The sequence below is a fragment of the Dipodomys spectabilis genome, unplaced genomic scaffold, assembly GCF_019054845.1.
Source record: "Dipodomys spectabilis isolate Male_0828 unplaced genomic scaffold, ASM1905484v1 ptg000096l, whole genome shotgun sequence".
NCBI classification, from domain to species: domain Eukaryota; kingdom Metazoa; phylum Chordata; class Mammalia; order Rodentia; family Heteromyidae; genus Dipodomys; species Dipodomys spectabilis.
Genome location: NW_024870773.1, coordinates 33,134,547 through 33,155,820, shown reverse-complemented (window position 1 = coordinate 33,155,820; position 21,274 = coordinate 33,134,547). Strand labels below are relative to the sequence as shown.

At 39.1% G+C, this 21,274-nt stretch overlaps 1 protein-coding gene across 1 annotated transcript in view; it reads left to right on the top strand.

The window, feature by feature from the left end:
• Prkdc (protein kinase, DNA-activated, catalytic subunit) overlaps positions 1–21,274 on the top strand; it is a 181,105-nt gene that overhangs the window by 111,296 nt on the left and 48,535 nt on the right. Inside the window, exons 52-62 of the mRNA XM_042685966.1 lie at positions 590–701; positions 3,083–3,207; positions 3,299–3,448; positions 4,461–4,634; positions 5,130–5,228; positions 6,696–6,903; positions 7,421–7,610; positions 9,026–9,244; positions 11,877–11,989; positions 16,835–16,966; positions 19,778–19,957. Of these exons, the coding sequence (XP_042541900.1) occupies positions 590–701; positions 3,083–3,207; positions 3,299–3,448; positions 4,461–4,634; positions 5,130–5,228; positions 6,696–6,903; positions 7,421–7,610; positions 9,026–9,244; positions 11,877–11,989; positions 16,835–16,966; positions 19,778–19,957 (1,702 nt within the window). The remainder of the gene's footprint in view (positions 1–589; positions 702–3,082; positions 3,208–3,298; positions 3,449–4,460; positions 4,635–5,129; positions 5,229–6,695; positions 6,904–7,420; positions 7,611–9,025; positions 9,245–11,876; positions 11,990–16,834; positions 16,967–19,777; positions 19,958–21,274) is intronic.

Here is a 21,274-nt window from a genome sequence, read left to right as displayed (position 1 = left end):
CAGCTCAAGGCTAGCACTCTACCACTTGAGCCACAGCGCCACTTCCGGCTTTTTCCTTTTTGCTTATGTGGTGCTGAGGAATTGAACCCAGGACTTCAGGCATGCAAGGCAAGCGCTCTACCACTGAGCCACCTTCCCAGCCCTAGACTTTTTTTGAGCTTTGGTTTCCACACCATAAACAACCTCACAGAGTAGTCTAAGGGCTAACAATTAATTTGTCTCTTTACATAAGGTATAAGCCTTCTTGTTCTCATAATTGTACTTTCCTTGTCTTTGCCATCGTAAGTGGCTTTTGACAGGGGTCAGTTCTGCATAGTTTTGGATAGTGGCTCTTTGTCTCCTGCAGTTTTCTGTGGCATCAGCCACAGTGACCAACGTGTTCCCCTTTGATTGAACGGTAGATTTGCATGGTTATAATATCAGAGCCCTTAAGTCCATATGAAAGCATGTTTTCATACAAGCAATTTGCATCATTGTTTTATATTCACATTTTCTTAATGGGTGCTATTATTATAAGAAAGAGATTATATTTTTGTGTCATAGATCAATGGATTATTTTATGCATATTAATTTTCTATATTTGTTGCAGATACTTTCAAGCTTTGGTTAATAATATGTCTTTTGTAAAATATAAAGAGGTATATGCAGCAGCAGCAGAAGTCCTAGGACTTGTTCTTCAATATATGTTTGAAAGAAAAAATGTGAGTGTGCTGAACAATTCTAAATGAGTGCTTCTTTTCCAGTTTTGTCTTTTAGTGACCCTTTACTTTATATGTATGTATTTTATACTATTTAAAACAAAGCAGGCATCTACACTGATTCATATCTCATTCTCTTTCCTCTGTATATCAAATATAATGCTTTTTTAATTTAAAGCTATCGTAAGACTTTACATACCTGGAATCATGGCAAAACATTTGAAAATTGGATATTTTATTTTATTATTTTTTATTTTTTGTTGGTCATGGGGCTTGAACTCAGGGCCTGGGTGCTGTCCTTGATATTTTTCTGCTCAAGGCTAGCACTCTACCACTTGAGCCACAGCACCACTTCCAGCTTTTTCTTTTTATGTGGCACTGAGGAATTGAACCCAGGGCTTCATGAATGCTAGGTAAGTACTCTACCACTAAGCCACATTCCCAACCCTGTGACTTTTTATTTTAAGAATTGGGATAAGAATTTTTTAACCAGATTTTTTTTTTAGAAGTTCTTTTAGGGAAAAGTATGCTGGTAGATATCTGTTGTGGTTCAGGTCAACTTATCCCGGTCAAGTCACCTTCCAGATGAATAAAGCTGTTAATAAGCAAGAACAGGATCGTGCAGGGAACCTTCCTCAGTCTCATGCGACCTACTCATTGTACATGATTTTGCAATGAGTGTTTCAATGTAACATACTTTGAGATCAGAGTATTCCACCGTTATGTGAATATTACTCGTTAAATAGCACATATAACTACATGGGCCCATGTGCACAGCAGCATGCTCTAACTTAACTAGTGTAGCCTATGGAGGCTTTCTGCATCACACAGCATCCTCTTGTGTTAACACCCTGCTGTGGAGGGTTGCTTTTTGTGTTAAGATGCCATGCATGGGTTGGATGAAGCTTAGTTGCAGAGCATAGCATGTGTGAGGCCCTAGGTTCTACCTCCAGTGCCAGGATAAAAAAAAAGTTGCTGTACAGTTTCCCAGGATCTTTATATTGCAGTTTTGCTGGAGTGGGGCAGAAAGCTTCTGCATTCAGGATACTCTCTTTGCTTCCTTCCCACCTTCTTTAGTTTCTTTTGCATTTTCCTAGCTGTTTTGGTCTTCTTATTCATTACTCTTCTATCCATCTCATCCAGCTTTATGGATTTAAAACTGCCTTTGTGTTAGTGATTCCCAAATTTGTGTCTAGCGTGTCTCTTAAGAGAAAGACAGGATGAGATGAGGCTGGTGGTAAGAGGCTTAGGAGAATCCAGTAATCCTGGGTATATACCAAGGGATGCAGAAGGGCAAACTTGGCTTGTATTTTCGCTGCTCTGATTACTGGTTTGTTTATATTTAAGTAAAATTAACTCAAGGAAATACCCTCCCCCACCTCCTTGGGAAGATCAAACTTCACTTTATTTTATTGTCTCTGTGTTGGGTTGGCTGGGGCTTGAACTCAGGGCCTAGGTGTTGTCCCTGAGGTTTTTGTACACAAGGCTAGTGCTCTACCATTTTTAGCCACAGCTCTATTTCTGGCTTTTTGGTAGTTAAATGGAGATAAGAGTCTCACAGACTTTCCTGCCCTTGCTGGCTTTGAACTAGGATCCTCAGATCAGCCTGAGTAGCTAGGATTATAGATGTGAGCCACTGGCATGGGGTGGAGGTGGGGGTGTAATTTCTAGCTTTTTTCCTGCTTAGTTGGAGATAAGAGATTCATGGACTTTCCTCCTCAGGCTACCTTTGGACTTTGTGATCTTCAGATCTCAGACTCTTGAGTAGCTAGGGTTACAAGCATAAACCACTGGCACCTGACTCATTTCAACTTAAGATAAACAATAAAGGCTTTTGTCTTACATAGTTTCTTTTTTCACAAACATTAAATTTGCGTAGTTAGTGTAGAAATTTGGTAAGTAAAACAAAACATGAGGAAGTAGAATATGTCTATGTTATCTCCACAAGCGTTGTCCATCTTTATTCCCAGCTCTGTGCACCAGGGTATGTGTGTGTGTGCCTGCTCCTTTGTCTTTATCCATACTCTTCCATAACTTGCTTTGTATACTTGCTAGACTTATTTCTTCATGTCATTAAACAGTTTAAATAAAAAGACATACACTAAGCAATGGCTCTACCATAAAAAGATATACTCTCAGCCCCCCCAAAAACATATACTATAAATCAATAATAAAATATTAGTTGAAATACTGTATGTTGGGTTCAAATCCACTGACATTTGTGGTTAATATCATCCCTTGACTTCCCTCTTTTTTTTTTCTTTCCTTATCTTCCTCTCTCTGTCTCTGTCTTTCTCTTTCTTTGGTGTAGGTGGTAAACCTTATTTTTAATACTTAACCCAACTTTCCACTTTATGTATTTCAAAAACCCCTGATTTTTTTAGGTACTAGCAGAGTCGATACATGAACTGGTTGTAAAACAATTGAAACAACATCAAAATACTATGGAAGACAAATTTATTGTGTGCTTGAACAAAGTAGTAAAGGGCTTCCCTCGCCTTGCTGACAGGTAGGCTCAGTCAGCTGGGTGGGTTGTGGTAGGAGATGTTGGTAAGGTGATCAGTGCCCAATCCTTCACCAGCCCCTGTCCTGCCCTTTAGGTTCTTGAATGCTGTGTTCTTTCTCTTGCCAAAATTTCATGGAATAATGAAGACACTTTGTCTAGAGGTAATACGTTGTCGTGCAGAGGAAATAACAGACCTGTACTTCCAGCTGAAGAGCAAGGACTTTTTTCAAGTCATGAGACATAGGTAAGTGAATACCAGCCCCACACACTAGGATCCCATACATTTTCTCATTCACATATCTCATTAAACTCATGAAGTACTTAGAAGTTTTCATGAAAGGCATATTTACATGATTTGATTCTAAGAAGAAAAGATGAAGACAGTACAGGAATGTAATGTGGGGCTATTCATGTCCTCCCCTGAGAGGCCACATCCTGGGTCTTGAACACCTTACCTAAAAATAAAGCTAGTGTCTCTGGCTCTTCAAATTTGTGTGTGGTTTTGAGCTCCATAACTGTTTTGTCAGGTACAAGCCTTTTGTTATGTACTAAAATTGTCCTTTTATTTTCAAAATTATGATGTATCATAAAAGTAAATTTCAAAGATAAAGCTGCTGGTTACTTATTACTCTTTTTAGTTTTTATCTATACAAATTATTGGTAAATGTATAATGTACTAGCAAACAATGTATGTCATTATATTCTGTTACTCTTCAGTAAATATCTACTGTGTATAGGCATTACACTGAATGCTTTGAGGAGTAAAAAAGCCAAAACAAAGGAAGTAGTCACTTGCTTCATTTAGAACCAAGACTATACTTTAACTTCATTGTCTGACATGATAGTTGCTAGAAATAACTTGATCCTCCCTTCCTTCTTTTTTTTTCTTTTTTGCTTAAGGGGTTATTAGTTGGTGGTAGAAATTTTATGAGATAGGGCTAGTTGGAATTTCCTGGAGTGTGCCCTTAAAGGTGTATGTTGTTGATTCCTCTTTCTCTCTTTTATATTTTATTCCTCCTTTTTTCTTTCTGAGACGGAGTTCAATGAAAACAAAAGTGTCTAACAGTGAAAGCAAAAATGGCTAACAGTATGGCTGAAGTAGTAGAGCACCTGCCTAGCAAGGATGAGCTCCTGAGTTCAAACTCCAGTACCACCAAAATAAAAGAAAAAAATATATATAGTATCAACAAAAAAAGAGAAAGTATAATGATGTTGTTAAGTTTGTACGTTTTCAAGAATCTCTTTTTTTATTATAGAGATGATGAAAGACAAAAAGTGTGTTTGGACATAATTTATAAGATAATGGCAAAATTAAAACCAGTAGAACTCCGAGAACTTCTGAACCCTGTCATGGAATTTGTCTCCCATCCTTCTCCAATGTGTAGGGAACAAATGTATAACATTGTCATGTGGATTTATGATAATTACAGGTAAGTTACTTAATACTTAAATTTTTAAATCATATTTTATTTAACTGAGTGAATATGACATCAGAATATATTACTTTTTGCAGGGATTGGGTGCATTTTAGTGATCTGGAACATAGTAGAACCTTATACCATATAATAATTGTTTAACAAATTTACTTTAATATATTGATTTCTATTGTTATTCTAAATCATTTCATGAATATTTGAAAATATTTAGCCATCAGTTGCATTAAGAGTATATGAGTGTTCTCTTAAACGGCTTATTTTTGTAGCTTAAGTTTTAAGATCTGGCAAGATTAAGGAGGAAATTCTGCCAAGATGTGTCATCCCTCACAACCTATGCCTAGAAAGAAAGAGTCTCAGAGGTCACATTATCCCTGGAAGTTAGCGTCCTCTGGGAAAAGCCAGACTTTTTTTCTTCAGACTACACCACAGAGATAGAAAAGACTTTTAATGTTTTGTCTTTTTTTTTTTTTTTTTAATTTTCTCAAACAGAGATCCAGAAAGTCAAATGGATGGTGACTCCCAGGAAATACTTAAATTGGCCAAAGATGTGTTGATTCAAGGATTGATTGATGAGAACCTTGGGCTTCAGTATGTGCTTCTCCTGGAATTATTGGACCGACATACTACATTTTAGGGACTTTGCTCTCGAGAGCAGCTTAGACTAATTCTATATGTTATGAGCATTTTCTCTGCTTCCTACATTCCCTCTGTGCTGGTGCAGTGTGGGTTATAATTTTTCAGTATCTGCTTTGCACTTAACATCAACAGTCAGCGTCATACTCTACATATTAATATTGAGAGGCATGTTGGAAACCTTAAAAAATAAGCAGTCATATTATGAGTTCATGTTCATATGGTAATCTGAGTGATGAGTGTTGTGATCTAATGTCTACCCTAACTCATTATATGCATGTCTGATCAAGGACCGGTTATGTAAGAAAGGCTCTAAGATTTTTATACAATTTGATATATCACTTTTTTTCCATTGGCAACAATTTTAAATTCATTAAGCTTTCAGAAGTTACATCTAGATTTTATAAACATTATTAAATTATTAAGTATAATAAAATAGTATTTAATTACTCTTTGGCTATGAAATTTTTTGTTGCTGTTGTCTGTGCTGGAGCTCAAACCCAGAGCCTTATATGTGCTACATAGCACTCTACCACTGAGCTACACTTTGGCTCTGAGATTTCTTTTATCTTTTGTGTGTGTGTGTGTGTGTGTGTGTGTGTGTGTGTGTGTGTGTGTGTGTGTGTGTGTGTGTGTGTGTGTGTGTGTGTGTGTGTGTGTGTGTGTTGGCACTGGAACTTGAGTACCTCATACTCTCACTTGGCTTTTTTTCTCAAATTGGAGCACTAGCAGTTGAACCACATCTATACTTCCAGCGTTTTTTTTTTTTTAACTGGTTAATTGAAGATAAGAGTCTTACCAACTTTACTTCCTGGGCTAGACTCAAACCATGCCTCTCAGATCTCAACCTAAACAGCTAGAATAAATAGTGTGAGCCACCAGTGACTGGTCCTGAAACTCCTTAAAATGAATTTTCAGGGGACTGGGAAGGTGGCTCAGTGACAGAGTGCTTGCCCTGCATGCATGAGGCCCTGGGTTCGATTCCTCAGTACCATATAAGCAGAAAAAGCCAGAAGTGGTGCTATGGCTCAAGTGGTAGAGTGCTAGCTTTGAGCTGAAGAGCTGAGGGACAGCACCCAGGCCCAGAGTTAAGGCCCCATGATCAACCAAAAAAAAAAAAGTTTTCAGTTTCAACATTGTTAACATTAATATAGTTACTATTGAAAGCTTCCCAGGGAGTAGAGACAGGAGCATAAAATCTCTCAATTCTTCACCTCATAATAATTACATTACAGTTTTAGGGATATACCTACTTCAGTGTGTTTTTACTTTTTGTAATTCAGATCATACTCTTTACATAGCTTTGGGTGTAGTTTTCCTGTCCATGACTGGAAAGCTATGTCCTTCCCACATAACACTGTATGCAGTTGTTTCCTGCATTTGGCAGTCTCTTGAGTATGTGCTCTTCTCTCTGTTTTTCAGATTAATTATTCGGAATTTCTGGAGCCATGAAACCAGATTACCATCAAATACCTTGGACCGATTATTGGCACTAAATTCTTTATATTCTCCTAAGATTGAAGTTCACTTTTTAAGTTTAGCAACAAATTTTCTTCTTGAAATGACCAGGATGAGCCCTGATTATCTGAACCCCATATTTGAGCATCCTCTGTCAGAGTGCGAATTTCAGGTGAAATGCTTGTGTGTTGATCATGTAGTGAATGCCTCTAGCAGTGTCAAACCTGATTTCTTGTTTTTTTTGAAAGGACACAGATTTCTTTCTAAGGCACTAACAGGCTTCTGGCCTGGAACTCACTATGCAGTCCTAAGCTGGCCTCAAACTTGCCTTTCTCCTGCCTCTGTCTCCCTAATTCTGGGATTACAATGAGCACCACTGCATTTGCTCTATTCTTGGGTTTTATTTTATTTTTGTCAGTACTTAGACTTGAACTCAGGGCCTCTTGCTTTCACTTGGCTTTTTTGCTCAAGTCTGATGCTCTTATCACTAGAGCCACCTCTACCACTGGCATTTTGGAGGTAAGATTCTCATGGACTTTCTGCCTGGGCTGGCTTCAAACTGAGATCCTCAGATTTCAGCCTCCTGAGTAGCTAGGATTACAGACATGAGGCACTAGCACTTGGTTTATTCTTGGATTTTAAATAAAAACATCTCAGTATTGCTGTACAAAGAAACTTTCTTCCTGCAGGAGTGTACCATTGATCCTGACTGGCGCTTCCGAAGTACTGTTCTCACTCCGATGTTTATTGAGACCCAGGCTTCTCTGAGTACCCCCCAGACCCAAACCCAGGAAGGCTTCCTCCAAACTCGAGGGCCAAAGACTGGACAAGTACGAGCCACCCAACAGCAATATGATTTTACTCCTACACAAACTACAGGTAAAAACCACCCCTATGCTTTGACCTATGGAAGCAGCATCTATTGCATGAACACTCTCCTTTGTGAGATTTTTTTTTTTTTTTTTTTTGGTCCGGTCGTGGGGCCTGAACTCTGGACCTGGGCGCTGTCCCTCAGCTCTTGAGCCACAGCTCCACTTCCGGCTTTTTTCTTATGTGGTGCTGAGGAATCGAACCCAGGGCCTCAGCATGCAAGGCAAGTGCTCTACCACTGAGCCACCTTCCCAGCCCTCCTTTGTGAGATATTAAATGATAATAATACAATTATAAGAACCACAAGGAAGAAAAGGCAAAGGACAAAAGGACAGAGGGTTCCAGAACAGTCAAGACATAGAATAATGGTTGTTAGGAGGTAGGGGAAGGAAAACTGGAGAGCTATAGTCTTTTAATAGGTACAGAGCTTCAGTTTGGCAAGGAGAATAGTTTTGTAGGTGGATGGTAGTAATGTAAATGGACTTAGTGGCACATTTAAATGATTGAAATAGTAAATGTTACTGTATATTTTAATCACTTTTTTGTGGCACTTACATATGAACTCGGGTATCACATTTGCTCAGCTTGCTTGCTTGGCTTGCACTCTACCTCTTGAACCACACCTCCAGCTGTGCTTTCTTCTGGTTAATTGGAGATAGAGTCTCTTGGACTTTTCTGGCTTCAGATTGTCTCCTGAGTAGCTAGGATTTGTAGGCATGAACCATTGGTATCTAGTTTATACATACATACATATATAAATACATACACACATGTGTATATATATATATATTTAAGGGAATAAAGGTTATTTATGATTAGAAAAATTAGTTTCAGTATGTATTTATTTTTGTCTAGAAAACTATATAGTCCATAAAATTTAAAACATATCAGAAGCAAAGAAAAGCTAAATCAAATTTATTTAATAATATTAATAGTTTCTTAAATTTTTTTTCTTAAATGTATTAGCTCTTTCTTTTGATCAGAAAAGTATAAGTTATAAAGACAGTAAAATATTTTAATCATTTTACATAAACGCTTAAGCATTTTTCCTTTGTTTCACAGTCTGTTGTTTCTGAATGAGGACTAATTTGAATAATCACAATGAAATTCTATGGCACTAATATTAGGAGTGATCCAACATTAGTAACTTCTTGTAGATGCAAGATACAAAGGGTCATTCCTGTGAAGATAATAGCAGGCAGAAGAAACAGATAATAATTTTTACTTTGCAAATGGGGGCACTGGGACTAAGGTGCCTAATCTGTTCTGGATTGTACACTGGAAAACTGACCATCTCAGTCCAGAGTTACAAGTTGTCATGGAGATCTGCCACCGCAGGTGTGCCCTAGCAGGTGTCCCTGCTCTGTGTGGATTGTGTTGGATGATGCTAAGCATCCTCACTGCTCTGGTCATATGTGTTACAGATGGAAGAAGTTCATTTAATTGGCTTACTGGAAGCAGCATTGACCCACTGGCAGATTACACAGTGTCCTTGTCGTCTGATTCCTCGTCTTCCTCCTTGCTGTTTACCCACAAGAGGAGTGAAAAGTCACAGAGAGTATCTTGGAAGCCAGTAGGACCTGATTTTGGGGAAAAAAAGCTGAACCTTCCTGGAGATGAGGTGGATAACAAAGCAAATGGCGGTAAGATTGTTAAAATGTGTTTAAAATTACTTACCCTCTTAAATTACTGCAAAGGCTTAGCTCAAGGAAGTATTTCTGACTGTGTTCACATTTCCTTGTAACTTGTAATTAAGCCCATTAAAATTCAATTCAGTAAGTGTTGTCTGGACATTAGCATATTGAAAGCATTGTTTTTTAGGTATTGCAGAAAAGTTGAGTTAACTGAATTGAAGTTATTTAATGACTTTCTTCAACATTAGCCTTACCCATCAGTCACATTGGTGATCATCACATAAGGTATACTTAGTAAACCAAGTCCACACAGTGAGTAGGTTTATATCTAGGATGAGAATGGAGAGAAAATGGATAGAGGAGGGGTCTTTCAGAGGAGGGAGCCTGACATGCAGGAAGGGATGAAAATGGAAAGGTAGTAAGGTGTTTGTATAGTAGGAGAGACTCAGAGAACTTCAGTGAAGAATGTTTATGGAGAGCTATTTGTATAAAGGCCCTATGGGTTTTAAGTAGGGTAGGTGGATAGATGCTCTGGGACCCATAGGAAGTTATGGTTAAGGGTGCTGGGAGGTAAGGTCTACATCAGGAAGCAGCCCCCTGATACACTGAGTAGAGGCAGGCATGAGGACTCTGGCCCTTTTAGAGAGGTATGTGAGACCAGCAAATGGAGTGAAGAATATTAAGGGCCAGAGGCACCATTATATGAAGGTTTGGTGGCATGAAAGTGGATGGGCATCCCTGTGTCAGAGCCAGTGGGATTCCAAGGGAACAGAGTAGGAAGTCTGATAGGCTCCAGACCTAACACCAAGAGGACAAGGAGGATGTTAGCTTTCTATAAGACTTGTAGCTCTGAGAGGGTGTGAAAGCCCACAGGGAGAAAATATGCAGCACAAAGGTCCTAGTATGGGGAAAAGCATCATGTATATTTCAGTTTGTAGAAATAAGATTACTGGAGTAACTAAGACTAGGAACTAAATTTATATAACTGTGATGCACACATAAGCACACTTTATCTATTCCTTTTCATTATTTTCAGTTACCAATCTGTTACCTTTATCTTTAGAGAGAGGGGAAAGAGTAGCCATTTTCTTGCTGCATACTCTTGAGTTTGAAGGTGTGCCAGTCTCTCTTCCTTCCTGCTCAGCTGCATCTCACAAATCCTCCATTTACTTTCTTCTTCTCCCATTAGTCCTTCAAGCTGCTGGTCAAGAAGAGTGTATATCCCTTGGTCTTTCCCAGAAGCTTAAACTATCAAGTTTAAAATGAAACTCTAAAGTGACTATTGCCTTCCATCACCTCTGTGGCTTATTGCCTCAGACCTATAGGCACACTCACCTTTGTGTGAATTAGGCCTTTACAGTAAGCTCAGAAGAATTGGGGAAGTATGTAATCCAGTTAATTTGTGCTGACTGGTAGATGGACTCTGGGTTCTTTGGTTTCTTTACTGAATGAAGATGAAGTTTAGAATTAAGTGAAAATTGCTGGGGATGGCAGCAGTTTCCATAACTCATATTACTCTCTAGTACTTCCCAGTCTGCATTTTTAAAGTAAAAAAATATCATGGATGGTATGGGAGGAATTCAAAGACTGTATAGAAGTTAAGGTAAGAGGTAAAACCTAATTTAGAACCATTTTTCATAGCAGTTAATGTGGATTTTGGGAAAACTCAGTCATAGAACTAAGTAGCTAAATTTAATGCCAATAACTGTTTGTTTTCATTTGATTAGTGTATTTGAGTCTGCCCATATACCTTTATAGATAGAAAATATTTCACATACCATTTTTGGTTATGTATACTTCCTTGCCTAAATGAAAACATCTGACATTTCTTAAAATATGAATTAATAGGGGCTGAGAAGTTGGCTCAGTGGTAGAGCGCTTGCCTTGCATGCCTGAGGCCCTGGGTTCGATTCCTCAGCACCACATAAGAAAAAGAAAAAAGCCGGAAGTGGCACTGTGGCTCAGGTGATAGAGTGCTAGCCTTGAGCTGAAGAGCTGAGGGACAGTGCTCAGGCCCAGAGTTCAGGCCCCACAACCGGACCAAAAAAAAAAAAAAATGAATTAATATCTCTTGTATACTATTGATTATCATTGAAAGGAAGTATAGTTTAAAAACTAGAAGTTGTAGTTCCATTTTATTGTTAGATCCTCAGCCTTTTCAGTTTTCTCTGTAGTCCTTGCTGTGTCTCCATTTTTTCTAATGCTTAGCTAGGATTCACTGAGATAGTTACATGTCTTCTGTTCTTTTATTTGTGTGTGTGAGTCATGGGGCTTGAACTCTGGGCCTGGGTATTGTACCTCAGCTCAAGGCTAGTGGAGCCATAGCACCACTTCCAGTTTTCTGGTGGTTTATTGGAGATAAGAGTCTCACAGACTTTCCTGCCTCCTGGTTTTGCACCGTGATCCTCAGATCTCAGCTAGGATTATAGGCATGAGCCACCAGCAACTAGATAGTTCTCCTGTTCTTTAACTTCCAGATTTTGTCAACTGTCTCCATTGCTGTTTCTTAACGAAAATACTAATAAAAAATTAAAACATAAAGATAAACATACACTCTTACTTCAGTGGACCCTGGAAAGGAGTTGAGGTTACCTGATACTGAATTGATCACCAGAAACCAAATCTACTTTATGTTCTGTAGGTACAGACAGCCGGGCAGAAATACTGAGATTACGCAGACGATTTTTAAAGGACCGAGAAAAACTTAGTATGATTTATGCCAGGAAAGGCCTTGACGAACAAAAACGAGAGAAGGTTTGTATTTTTTTCATGAATTTAATTTCAGAAATACCTATTTTATGTCACAGTAACTATATTAAGGAAACAGACTCCCCCTGAGATGTTAATTCCACTATGACTCTGTAAACTAAAAACCATAGAAGCAAAAAACAAAAATTAAAAAATCCCAAAACCATAGAAGTAGCACTATGTGAGTTAAAATTCATTATGAACCAAAGTCACCTCTACTATCCCTTTAGTACCTGATGAGAGTCTTTATCCTCCTGAATCTGTTGTCTTATCTTTATGGGACTGTAAGGACCTAGGCTCTGCCTCTTCTTTCTGTGGCTGCAACAGCTCAGCTTTGCCCTTCTCTGTACAAATGGATTTTCTCCATCAGCCACCTTGCTTCTTTGATTTTCTATCTTATAGCTGCTGTCAGGGGATCAGCCCAGATCTACCTGAAGGGGAGAGATTCTTAATATCTACTCTTGGTCGGGGCCCATAGTTGTAGTGGGAAGGGGACCTGGGGAAGATGATGATACAGACAAAGGGCCAGATAGAGTGACTAAATAGTCTAGAAACCTAAATTTGTTTAGCTATTTTTGACTTTTCTTACAAAGCAGTAATTATGAACAAATTTCTAAGAAAGGATAGATTATAAATAACCTCATCATTGTTTTAATTCATTGAAAATCCTTAGCTCATTAACTTTCAACCTTTGAGTACAAAATGAGAGAAAATGTTTTCTTTTTTTTTTAAATAAGTTTTTTATTGTGAAAATACTGTACAGAGGGGTTACAATCACATGAGCAAGCTAATGAGTACATTTCTTATCAAGCTTTGTTGCCTCCTCCTTTGTTTTTCTGCTATCATCCCTTTTCTCCCACCTCCACAACCACAGAGAAAATGCATTTTCTTTTGCATCTTTTTGTCTCTGTAACTATAATTGTTCTTTAAACATAAAGGTCCCAAATCACAGTATGCTCAGAAGCCTCCATTGCTTCCTCAGATTTTTCTGAGATTTCTAGCTGCTGACAAACTGTTGCTATTTTCTTCAGGCAGGGCTAGTTAGATTTTTTTTTTTTTTTTTTTTTTTTGGTCCGGTTGTGGGGCCTGAACTCTGGGCCTGAGCACTGTCCCTCAGCTCTTCAGCTCAAGGCTAGTGCCCTACCACTTAAGCCACAGCGCCACTTCCGGCTTTTTTCTTTTTGCTTATGTGGTGCTGAGGAATTGAACCCAGGGCCTCAGGCATGCAAGGCAAGCGCTCTACCACTGAGCCAACTTCCCAGCCCCTAGTTAGATTTTTTTTTTTACAGAAGAATTGCTGGATAAAGCTGCAGGACATGGTAGCACATACCTATAATGCCAGTACTTGGGAGGCTGAGGCCATGGGATTGTGAGCTGTAGGCCAGCTAGGATAGGCCAGTGAGATCCTGTCTCAAAAGAGTCCCCAGAAGATATTATGGCCACACATGCCATCTCACACCGGGTTCATATATGAAGCTGCTGATTAGTAATTTGGAGTGCCATAGAGGTAATCAGACATCAGAATGTCATGTGTTTTTTTTTTGTTGTTTTTTTTTTGGGTCTGGTCGTGGGGCCTGAACTCTGGGCCTGGGCGCTGTCCCTCAGCTCTTCAGCTCAAGGCTAGCACTCTACCACTTGAGCCACAGCGCCACTTCCGGCTTTTTTCTTTTTTGCTTATGTGGTGCTGAGGAATTGAACCCAGGGCCTCAGGCATGCAAGGCAAGCGCTCTACCACTGAGCCATCTTCCCAGCCCCAGAATGTCATGTGTTTATAGTAATGTATTCATTGAAAAAAATATGCCTGGAACATTTTCTTGACTGCAAGGTGGTATTAGGCTAGGTGCTAGCAGTGTAGTGTTAAGCAGTGCCTTCATGGAGTGCAGCTTGTGGCAGACAGACAAGTTGAAGTTGTAGCAGTGGCAGTGTTAGAAGTAAGCCACATGATGAGTGTATCTAGAGAAGACCTGTGTTAGGAAAGATAGTAGAAGAAAGCCTCAATGGCAAGATAATACTGAAAAGGGATGCAGCTGATAAGGGGAAACAGCTGGACAGATTTCAGCAGGGATGGGCAAGGATAAGAAGAGTTGGAGGCATGCTCCTGGATTGGAAAGATTAACATCGTGAAAATGGCAATACTCCCCAAGGCTATCTACAAATTCAACGCAATACCTATCAAAATTCCACCCTCATTCTTCAAGGAAATAGAAGAGGCAATCCAAAAATTCATATGGAACAATAAAAGACCCCGAATAGCAAAAACGCTCCTCAACGGAAAGAACACTGCTGGAGGAATATCAGTACCAAATTTCAAACTCTACTATAAAGCCATAGTAATCAAAACAGCTTGGTATTGGCATAAGAACAGACCTCAGGACCAATGGAATAGAATTGAAAACCCAGAAATGAACCTACAGACCTATAGCCATCTAATCTTCGATAAGGGAGCTAAAACAATAGAATGGAAGACAGACAGCCTCTTCAGTAAATGGTGCTGGCAAAACTGGTTAACTACATGTAGAAAACTAAAGCTAGATCCTTATATATCACCCTGCACCAGAATCAACTCCAAATGGATCAAAGACCTTGAACTCAAAGCAGACACTCTGAAAACATTACAGGATGGAATAGGAGAAACCCTGGGTCTCCTTGGCACAGGCCGAAATTTTCTGAATAAAGACCCGGAAACACAACAAATCAAAGAAAGGCTGGACAAATGGGATTGTATAAGGTTGCAGAGCTTCTGCAGGGCAAATGACATAGCTAGCAAGATCAATAGAAAGCCCACGGACTGGGAGAAGATCTTTACTAGCCATACAACGGACAAGGGTCTCATATCTAAAATATACTTGGAACTCAAAAAATTAAGCCACCCAACAACAAATCCTCAAAGAAACAACTGCCCAATAAGTAAGTGGGCGAAAGACTTAAAGAGAAGCTTCTCTGAAGAAGAAAGAAGGATGGCCAATAGACACATGAAGAAATGTTCAACATCCCTAGCCATAAAAGAAATGCAAATCAAAACAACATTGAGATATCACCTCACTCCAGTTAGAACAGCAAAAATCAAGAACTCTAACAACAACAGATGCTGGAGGGGATGTGGACAGAAAGGAACCTTACTTCATTGTTGGTGGGAATGTAAACTTGTTCAACCACTTTGGAAAGCAGTATGGAGGTTCCTCAAAAGACTCCACATAGAGCTCCCCAATGACCCAGCAATCCCACTTTTGGGCATTTACCCAAATGATCACAAACAAGGCCACACTAAAGCTACCAGCACAACTATGTTTATTGCAGCATTATTTACCATAGCTAAGACATGGAACCAACCCAGATGCCCCTCAGTAGATGAATGGATCAAGAAGATGTGGTATATATACACAATGGAATTCTATGCCTCCATCAGAAAGAATGAAATTTCCCCATTTGTTAGGAAATGGAAAGGCTTGGAAAAAATTATATTAAGTGAAGTAAGCCAGGCCCAAAGAAACATAGGTCCCATGGTTTCCCTTATTTGCAATATCTAGTATAGGTATGAGTCAAGCGGAAAAAGTCAAATAATGTGATGTTAGGAAAACGAAACCTCAAATATGTATTTTAATGTTTTTGTTTCTTTCACGCATGTGTTTATAACGCATTTATAATATTATCTCTTTGTTGCTTTGTATGTCCCTCCCCCACAGTGTAACCCCCGCTTTCACTATATTTGATGTCAGTATAACATGTGGAGGAGATGGGGACAAACAAGTCGTTTAAGGATTCAGGTGGACCTGTTGCAACAATGAGAAGTACAAAATGTCATGTCAAAACCAGCTTTACAATGTGGGGGGGGGGGGGAGGGGTGGTATGATTGGGTGGGAGGGAGGGGGGAGGCTGGGAAGGGAGGTGAAGGGTAAACAAAGGAGGAGGCTGCAATGCTTGGTAAGAAATGTATGCATTATCCTGCCCATGTAATTGTAACCCCTCTGTACAGTATGTTCTCAAATAAAATAAAATTAAATTAAAAAAAAAAAAAAAAAAAAAAAAAAGAAAATAATGGGTTGGAGACAATTCAAAAAAAAAAAAAAAAAAAAAAGAAGAGTTGGAGGTTTGCCATTGCTGAAGGCTTGAGTATGGAGCTAAGAGTTACTTTGGGCCTTGAGCCAAAGTTTACTCATAGAGGGGTTAAAAAGGAAACACAGCCTTTGATTTATACTTTTACAGCAGTTTCAAATACAATTGTCTTATTTTGTGAAGCTTCTGATTACTTTGTAATGAATATTTTTACTATTTTGGTGCTCATCTGCCACAGTGACTATTCTAATGTGGATAAAAGTATCACTTCACTGTTATGTTATGGATCCTTTTTAAAATTTTTATCATCATATACTAGTTATACAAGGATTTCTTTTTTTTTTTTTTTTGGGTCCGGTTGTGGGGCCTGAACTCTGGGTCTGGGCACTGTCCCTCAGCTCTATAGCTCAAGGCTAGCGCTCTACCACTTGAGCCTTAGTGCCACTTCCAGCTTTTTTCTTTTTGCTTATGTCGTGCTGAGGAATTGAACCCAGGGCCTCATGCATGAAAGGCAAGCGCTCTACCACTGAGCCACCTTCCCAGCCCCTCATACAAGGATTTCTGCACATGTATATTCCGATCAAACTTATCCCTTTATCATTCTTCTTTTACCTCCCTCTCCCTTCTTAAGACAGTTTCAACAAATGTTTTGTTGTCGTATTTTCACATACGTAAACTATCTATTTTGACAATATTCATCCTTGTTCACTCTATCAGCCCTCTTCTCTCCTTCCAGTACCTCCCCTGCCACATCCAAGCCTGTTTTACTTTCTGGTCATTGATTTATTTTTTTTCTAGGAGATGAAGAGTGAGTTAAAAATTAAGCAGGACGCCCATGTCATCCTGTACAGAAGCTACCGTCATGGAGACCTTCCTGACATCCAGATCCAGCACAGCAGCCTGATTACCCCCTTGCAGGCTGTGGCCCAGGTCTGCCCTAACTACATGTGTATTTTCTTGACAAATTATTATTTTATTTTGTGCCATGCCTGGGCTTGAACTCAAGGCTAGGGCTCCTTTCCTGAGCTTTTGTGCCCAAGATCAGTGCTCTACTACTTGAGATACTTGGGTAGTTAATTGGAGATAGGAGACTCATGAACTTTCCTGCCTGGGCTGGCTTTGAACTGTGATTCTTGGATCTCATCTTCCTTAGTTGCTTGGATTATAGGCATGAGCCACCAGTGCTCCGCTTTTCTTGACAAATTAGCTCTGCTTGTAGCTCCAGGGGTTTACTGTTTTGTAAGGGAAGATGTTCAATGTTACCCTAAGTGGTGATTTTTTCCGAAGTAGCAGAATTGGTTTAAGGACTGTTTCAAATCTCAGCTGTGCAGTTTCCTAGTTCTATGCTGCCTTTTCACATGAGAAGACTGGCTTAGAGTTATCTAGAACTAGGCACTGAAACTAGGTGTTCGTGTCAGAGTAGCCGTCTCTAGAGATGGCTCCATCTCTAAAATCAAAGTAAGATCTGTTATTTTTTATCCAATAATGTCAAAATGATATAATGTGTAAAAATAATCACTAAACACTGCAGTAAGCCACCTAAGTATTTATATAAGCTGCAATAACAGTTTATCAATGAGGTAGCTATTCCTATATTTTTATTTCTTTCAGTAATTTGCTGAAAATTGGTAATTGAGATAATTGAGGTGCCAGAATAAAGTATTGAGAGGGAACTCAAGTTTCTAGCCGAGTACGATCTTACCCCCTCAAAGCCCTGACTTTCATTGAAATAATTTTAATAAAGAGTACTATATGTGCAGAATTATATGTACTGACATATAATGTCTTAAGCCAAATGAAGTGGCACAAGCTTGTGTCCCAGCTACTTGAATGCAGAGGTATGAGGATTGCTGCTCAGATTTAGCCTGGACAAGTTAATACAAGACAATGAATTAAAAGCAGGAAGGACGGGGGACATGGCTCAAGCAGTAGAGAATGCACTGATAGGCCTGAGTTCAGTCTCTTGTACTGCAAAAATAAATAAAATAAAATAAAGGTCTTTTATTATACTGAAGTATCCATTCTAATCTTGGTTATAGTTATAGATTGTTTATATTTTTTAGACTTTTACTGAAATAATTATAGGTTGACAGGAATTTGTTGGACATAAGGAAGAAAAAAATGGTATATGGCACAAGGACCTTTCATCCAGCTTCCTTCAGTGCAGATCCCTTATGTAGCTTATATATTAAGACTTAGTTCAAGCTGGATACTGTAGTTTTGAGTTTATTCAGTGTAGTAATTTCCCATGTATTCCTCTGTGTACACACGTGTGCTTTATCCCATGCATATTCATACAGTTTGCCATAGTTCAGCCCTTTGTTTTCATGAACTGCATTCTTACACTAGATCCTCCCAATAATCTTGTGACATTGAGGCCATGATTATGGGCATGAACTGCCACACCTGACTTCAGATTCAGCTTTTATCAAAGTTGTTTTTAGGTTTGTTTTGTTTTGCTTATATATATATATATATATTTTATTGTAAAAATACTATACAGAGGGGTTAGTTACAGTTACATGAGTAAGGTAATTACATTTCCTTTAGAGCCTTGTTACCTCCTCCTTTGTTTTCTCCACCATCCCTTCCTTCCTCCCCTCTCTTTGCCCCTCCCCTCTTGTTTTGCTTTTTTTTTTTTTTTTGTAGGTTGTGGGGCTTGAACTGAGGGCGTGGGCACTGTCCCTGAGCCTCTTTGTGCTTAAGGCTAGTACTCTACCACTTGAGCCACGGTGCCACTTTACAGTTTTTGGTGGTTAATTGGAGATAAGAATCTCATGGGGACTTTTCTGCCTAGGCTGGCTTTGAACCATGCTCCTCAGATCTCAGCCTCCTGAGTAGGCTAGGTATGAGCCACCAGTGCCTGGCTCTTAAGTAATTTTTAATATTTAATTATATACACATTCCTTTATTAAATACATCTGGGTAACCAGCACATGTTATTGTTTCCGATGTTTGTAGACATGCTTGAAGTCGGTGTTTCTTTGTAATGGAGCCAGTGAAGATTAAGACTGAACACTGTTAGATAGCTGAAATACAAAAACAGCATCAAAAACTGAAGTTGAGGGCTGGGAAGTGGGCTCAGTGGTAGAACGCTTGCCTTGCATGCCTGAGGCCCTGGGTTCGATTCCTCAGCACCACATAAGCAAAAAGAATAAACCTGGAAGTGGCGCTGTGGCTCAAGTGGTAGAGCACTAGCCTTGAGCTGAAGAGCTGAGGGACCGTGCTCAGGCCCAGAGTTCAGGCCCCATGACCGGACCCAAAAAAAAAAACTGAAGTTGACATTTTATTTATGTTCATCATTAGTTACTCTAAACTTTTAACTTGCTGCCAATGTAAGGATGATACATAAACATTGAGCCGTGCTCTGTTCAAGATCTTGTCAAACTCTAGGCCAAATACTTGATATGCTGTTTTTGACAAGTCTTCATCACAGCTGTGAGGCTTTGGAATTGGGAGCTCAAGAGGTGAGCTGTGTGGTTGTACATTATTTAAATTGATCTCCTTGGGTCAAAGGTCCATGGTTTCATTATCAAATATATATTTATTTGGATAAGTTCTAAATACTGTACATATACATTACCTATTAGAATTTTCTAAGCAGAATTTAGGTGTAAAAAAGATGTGTTGTAACAGTTGATATTTAAAGGAAAGCTTTGTTAGTACTAGTGGATTACAGCATTTTAACTTCAGCTCTTTTTTTTTAAACTTCAGCTATGACTTTTTTTTTTTTTAATACAGAAAGATCCAATTATTGCCAAACAGCTTTTTAGTGGCTTATTTTCTGGGATTGTAAAAGAGATGGATAAACTAAAGACAGAGTCTGAAAAAACCATGATTACTCAGAAATTGCTGCAAGACTTCAATCATTTTCTTAATACCACATTCTTTTTCTTTCCACCGTTTGTATCTTGCATCCAGGTAAGCATCTGTACTTGTTCCTTGGCAAGTATGCATTGTCTGCTTTGGTACATGTAGCTAATGTCACCATCACTTTGTTTCTTGAGTTGAAACTCAGGATAAAAATAAGGTGCTTTGGGGCTGGGAAGGTGGCTCAGTGGTAGAGCGCTTGCCTTGCATGCCTGAGGCCCTGGGTTTGATTCCTCAGCACCACATAAGCAAAAAGAAAAAAGCCAGAAGTGGCGCTGTGGCTCAAGTGGTAGAGTGCTAGCCTTGAGCTGAAGAGCTGAGGGACAGCGCCCAGGCCCAGAGTTCAGGCTCCACGACCGGACCCCCCCCAAAAATAAATAAGGTGCTTCGTATGGAGGTACCTCAAAAAACTCCACATAGAGCTCCCCTATGACCCAGCAATCCCCATTTTGGGCATTTACCCAAACGATCACAAACAAGGCCATACTAAGGCTACCAGCACAACTATGTTTATCACAGCATTATTTACCATAGCTAAGATATGGAACCAACCCAGATGCCCCTCAGTAGATGAATGGATCAAGAAAATGTGATATATATATATATATATATATATATATATATATATATATGCATACAATGGAATTCTATGCTTCCATCAGAAAGAATGACATTGCCCCATTTGTTAGGAAATGGAAAGACTTGGAAAAAATTATATTAAGTGAAGTAAGCCAGGCCCAAAGAAACATATGTCCCATGGTTCCCCATATTTGCAATTACTACTACATGTGTAGGACAAGGAGAAAGGTCAAAAGCTATGTACATATGACTATATAAGATGATGTTAAGCGAAATGAACCCCAAGATAGGGACACAAATATCTTTTTTCTTTCTTGCTATTGTTTCTAATGTATTTATAATGTACCATGTGATTTTTGTTTCTTTGTGTGTTCCTCCCCCACGGTATAACCCATTTTCACTGTATTTGATTCTGGTGCCCTGCACCTTGTGTATACACTTCTCTAATTTGGGGAGGAAAAGGGAAAAAACAAAATGCTTAAATAAGGATACAATGTACAATGTAACAATGTACAAAACACTGTTGAAAACGAACTTTGGGAGTGTAGGGGGTAGGGGGAGTTGTGGAGGTGGGATGGAAGGGATGGTAGGGGAAAAACAAAGGAGGAGGCAACAATGCTCAATAGGAAATGTACTCATTACCTTGCTGATGTAATTGTAACCCCTCTGTACAGTATTCTTACAATAAAAAACATACCAAAAAAAAGTACAATAACAAAAAAAAGGAAAAGAGAACAAAAGCAGCAAAAAAAAAAAAATAAGGTGCTTCACTGAGAAGGATGTATTGTT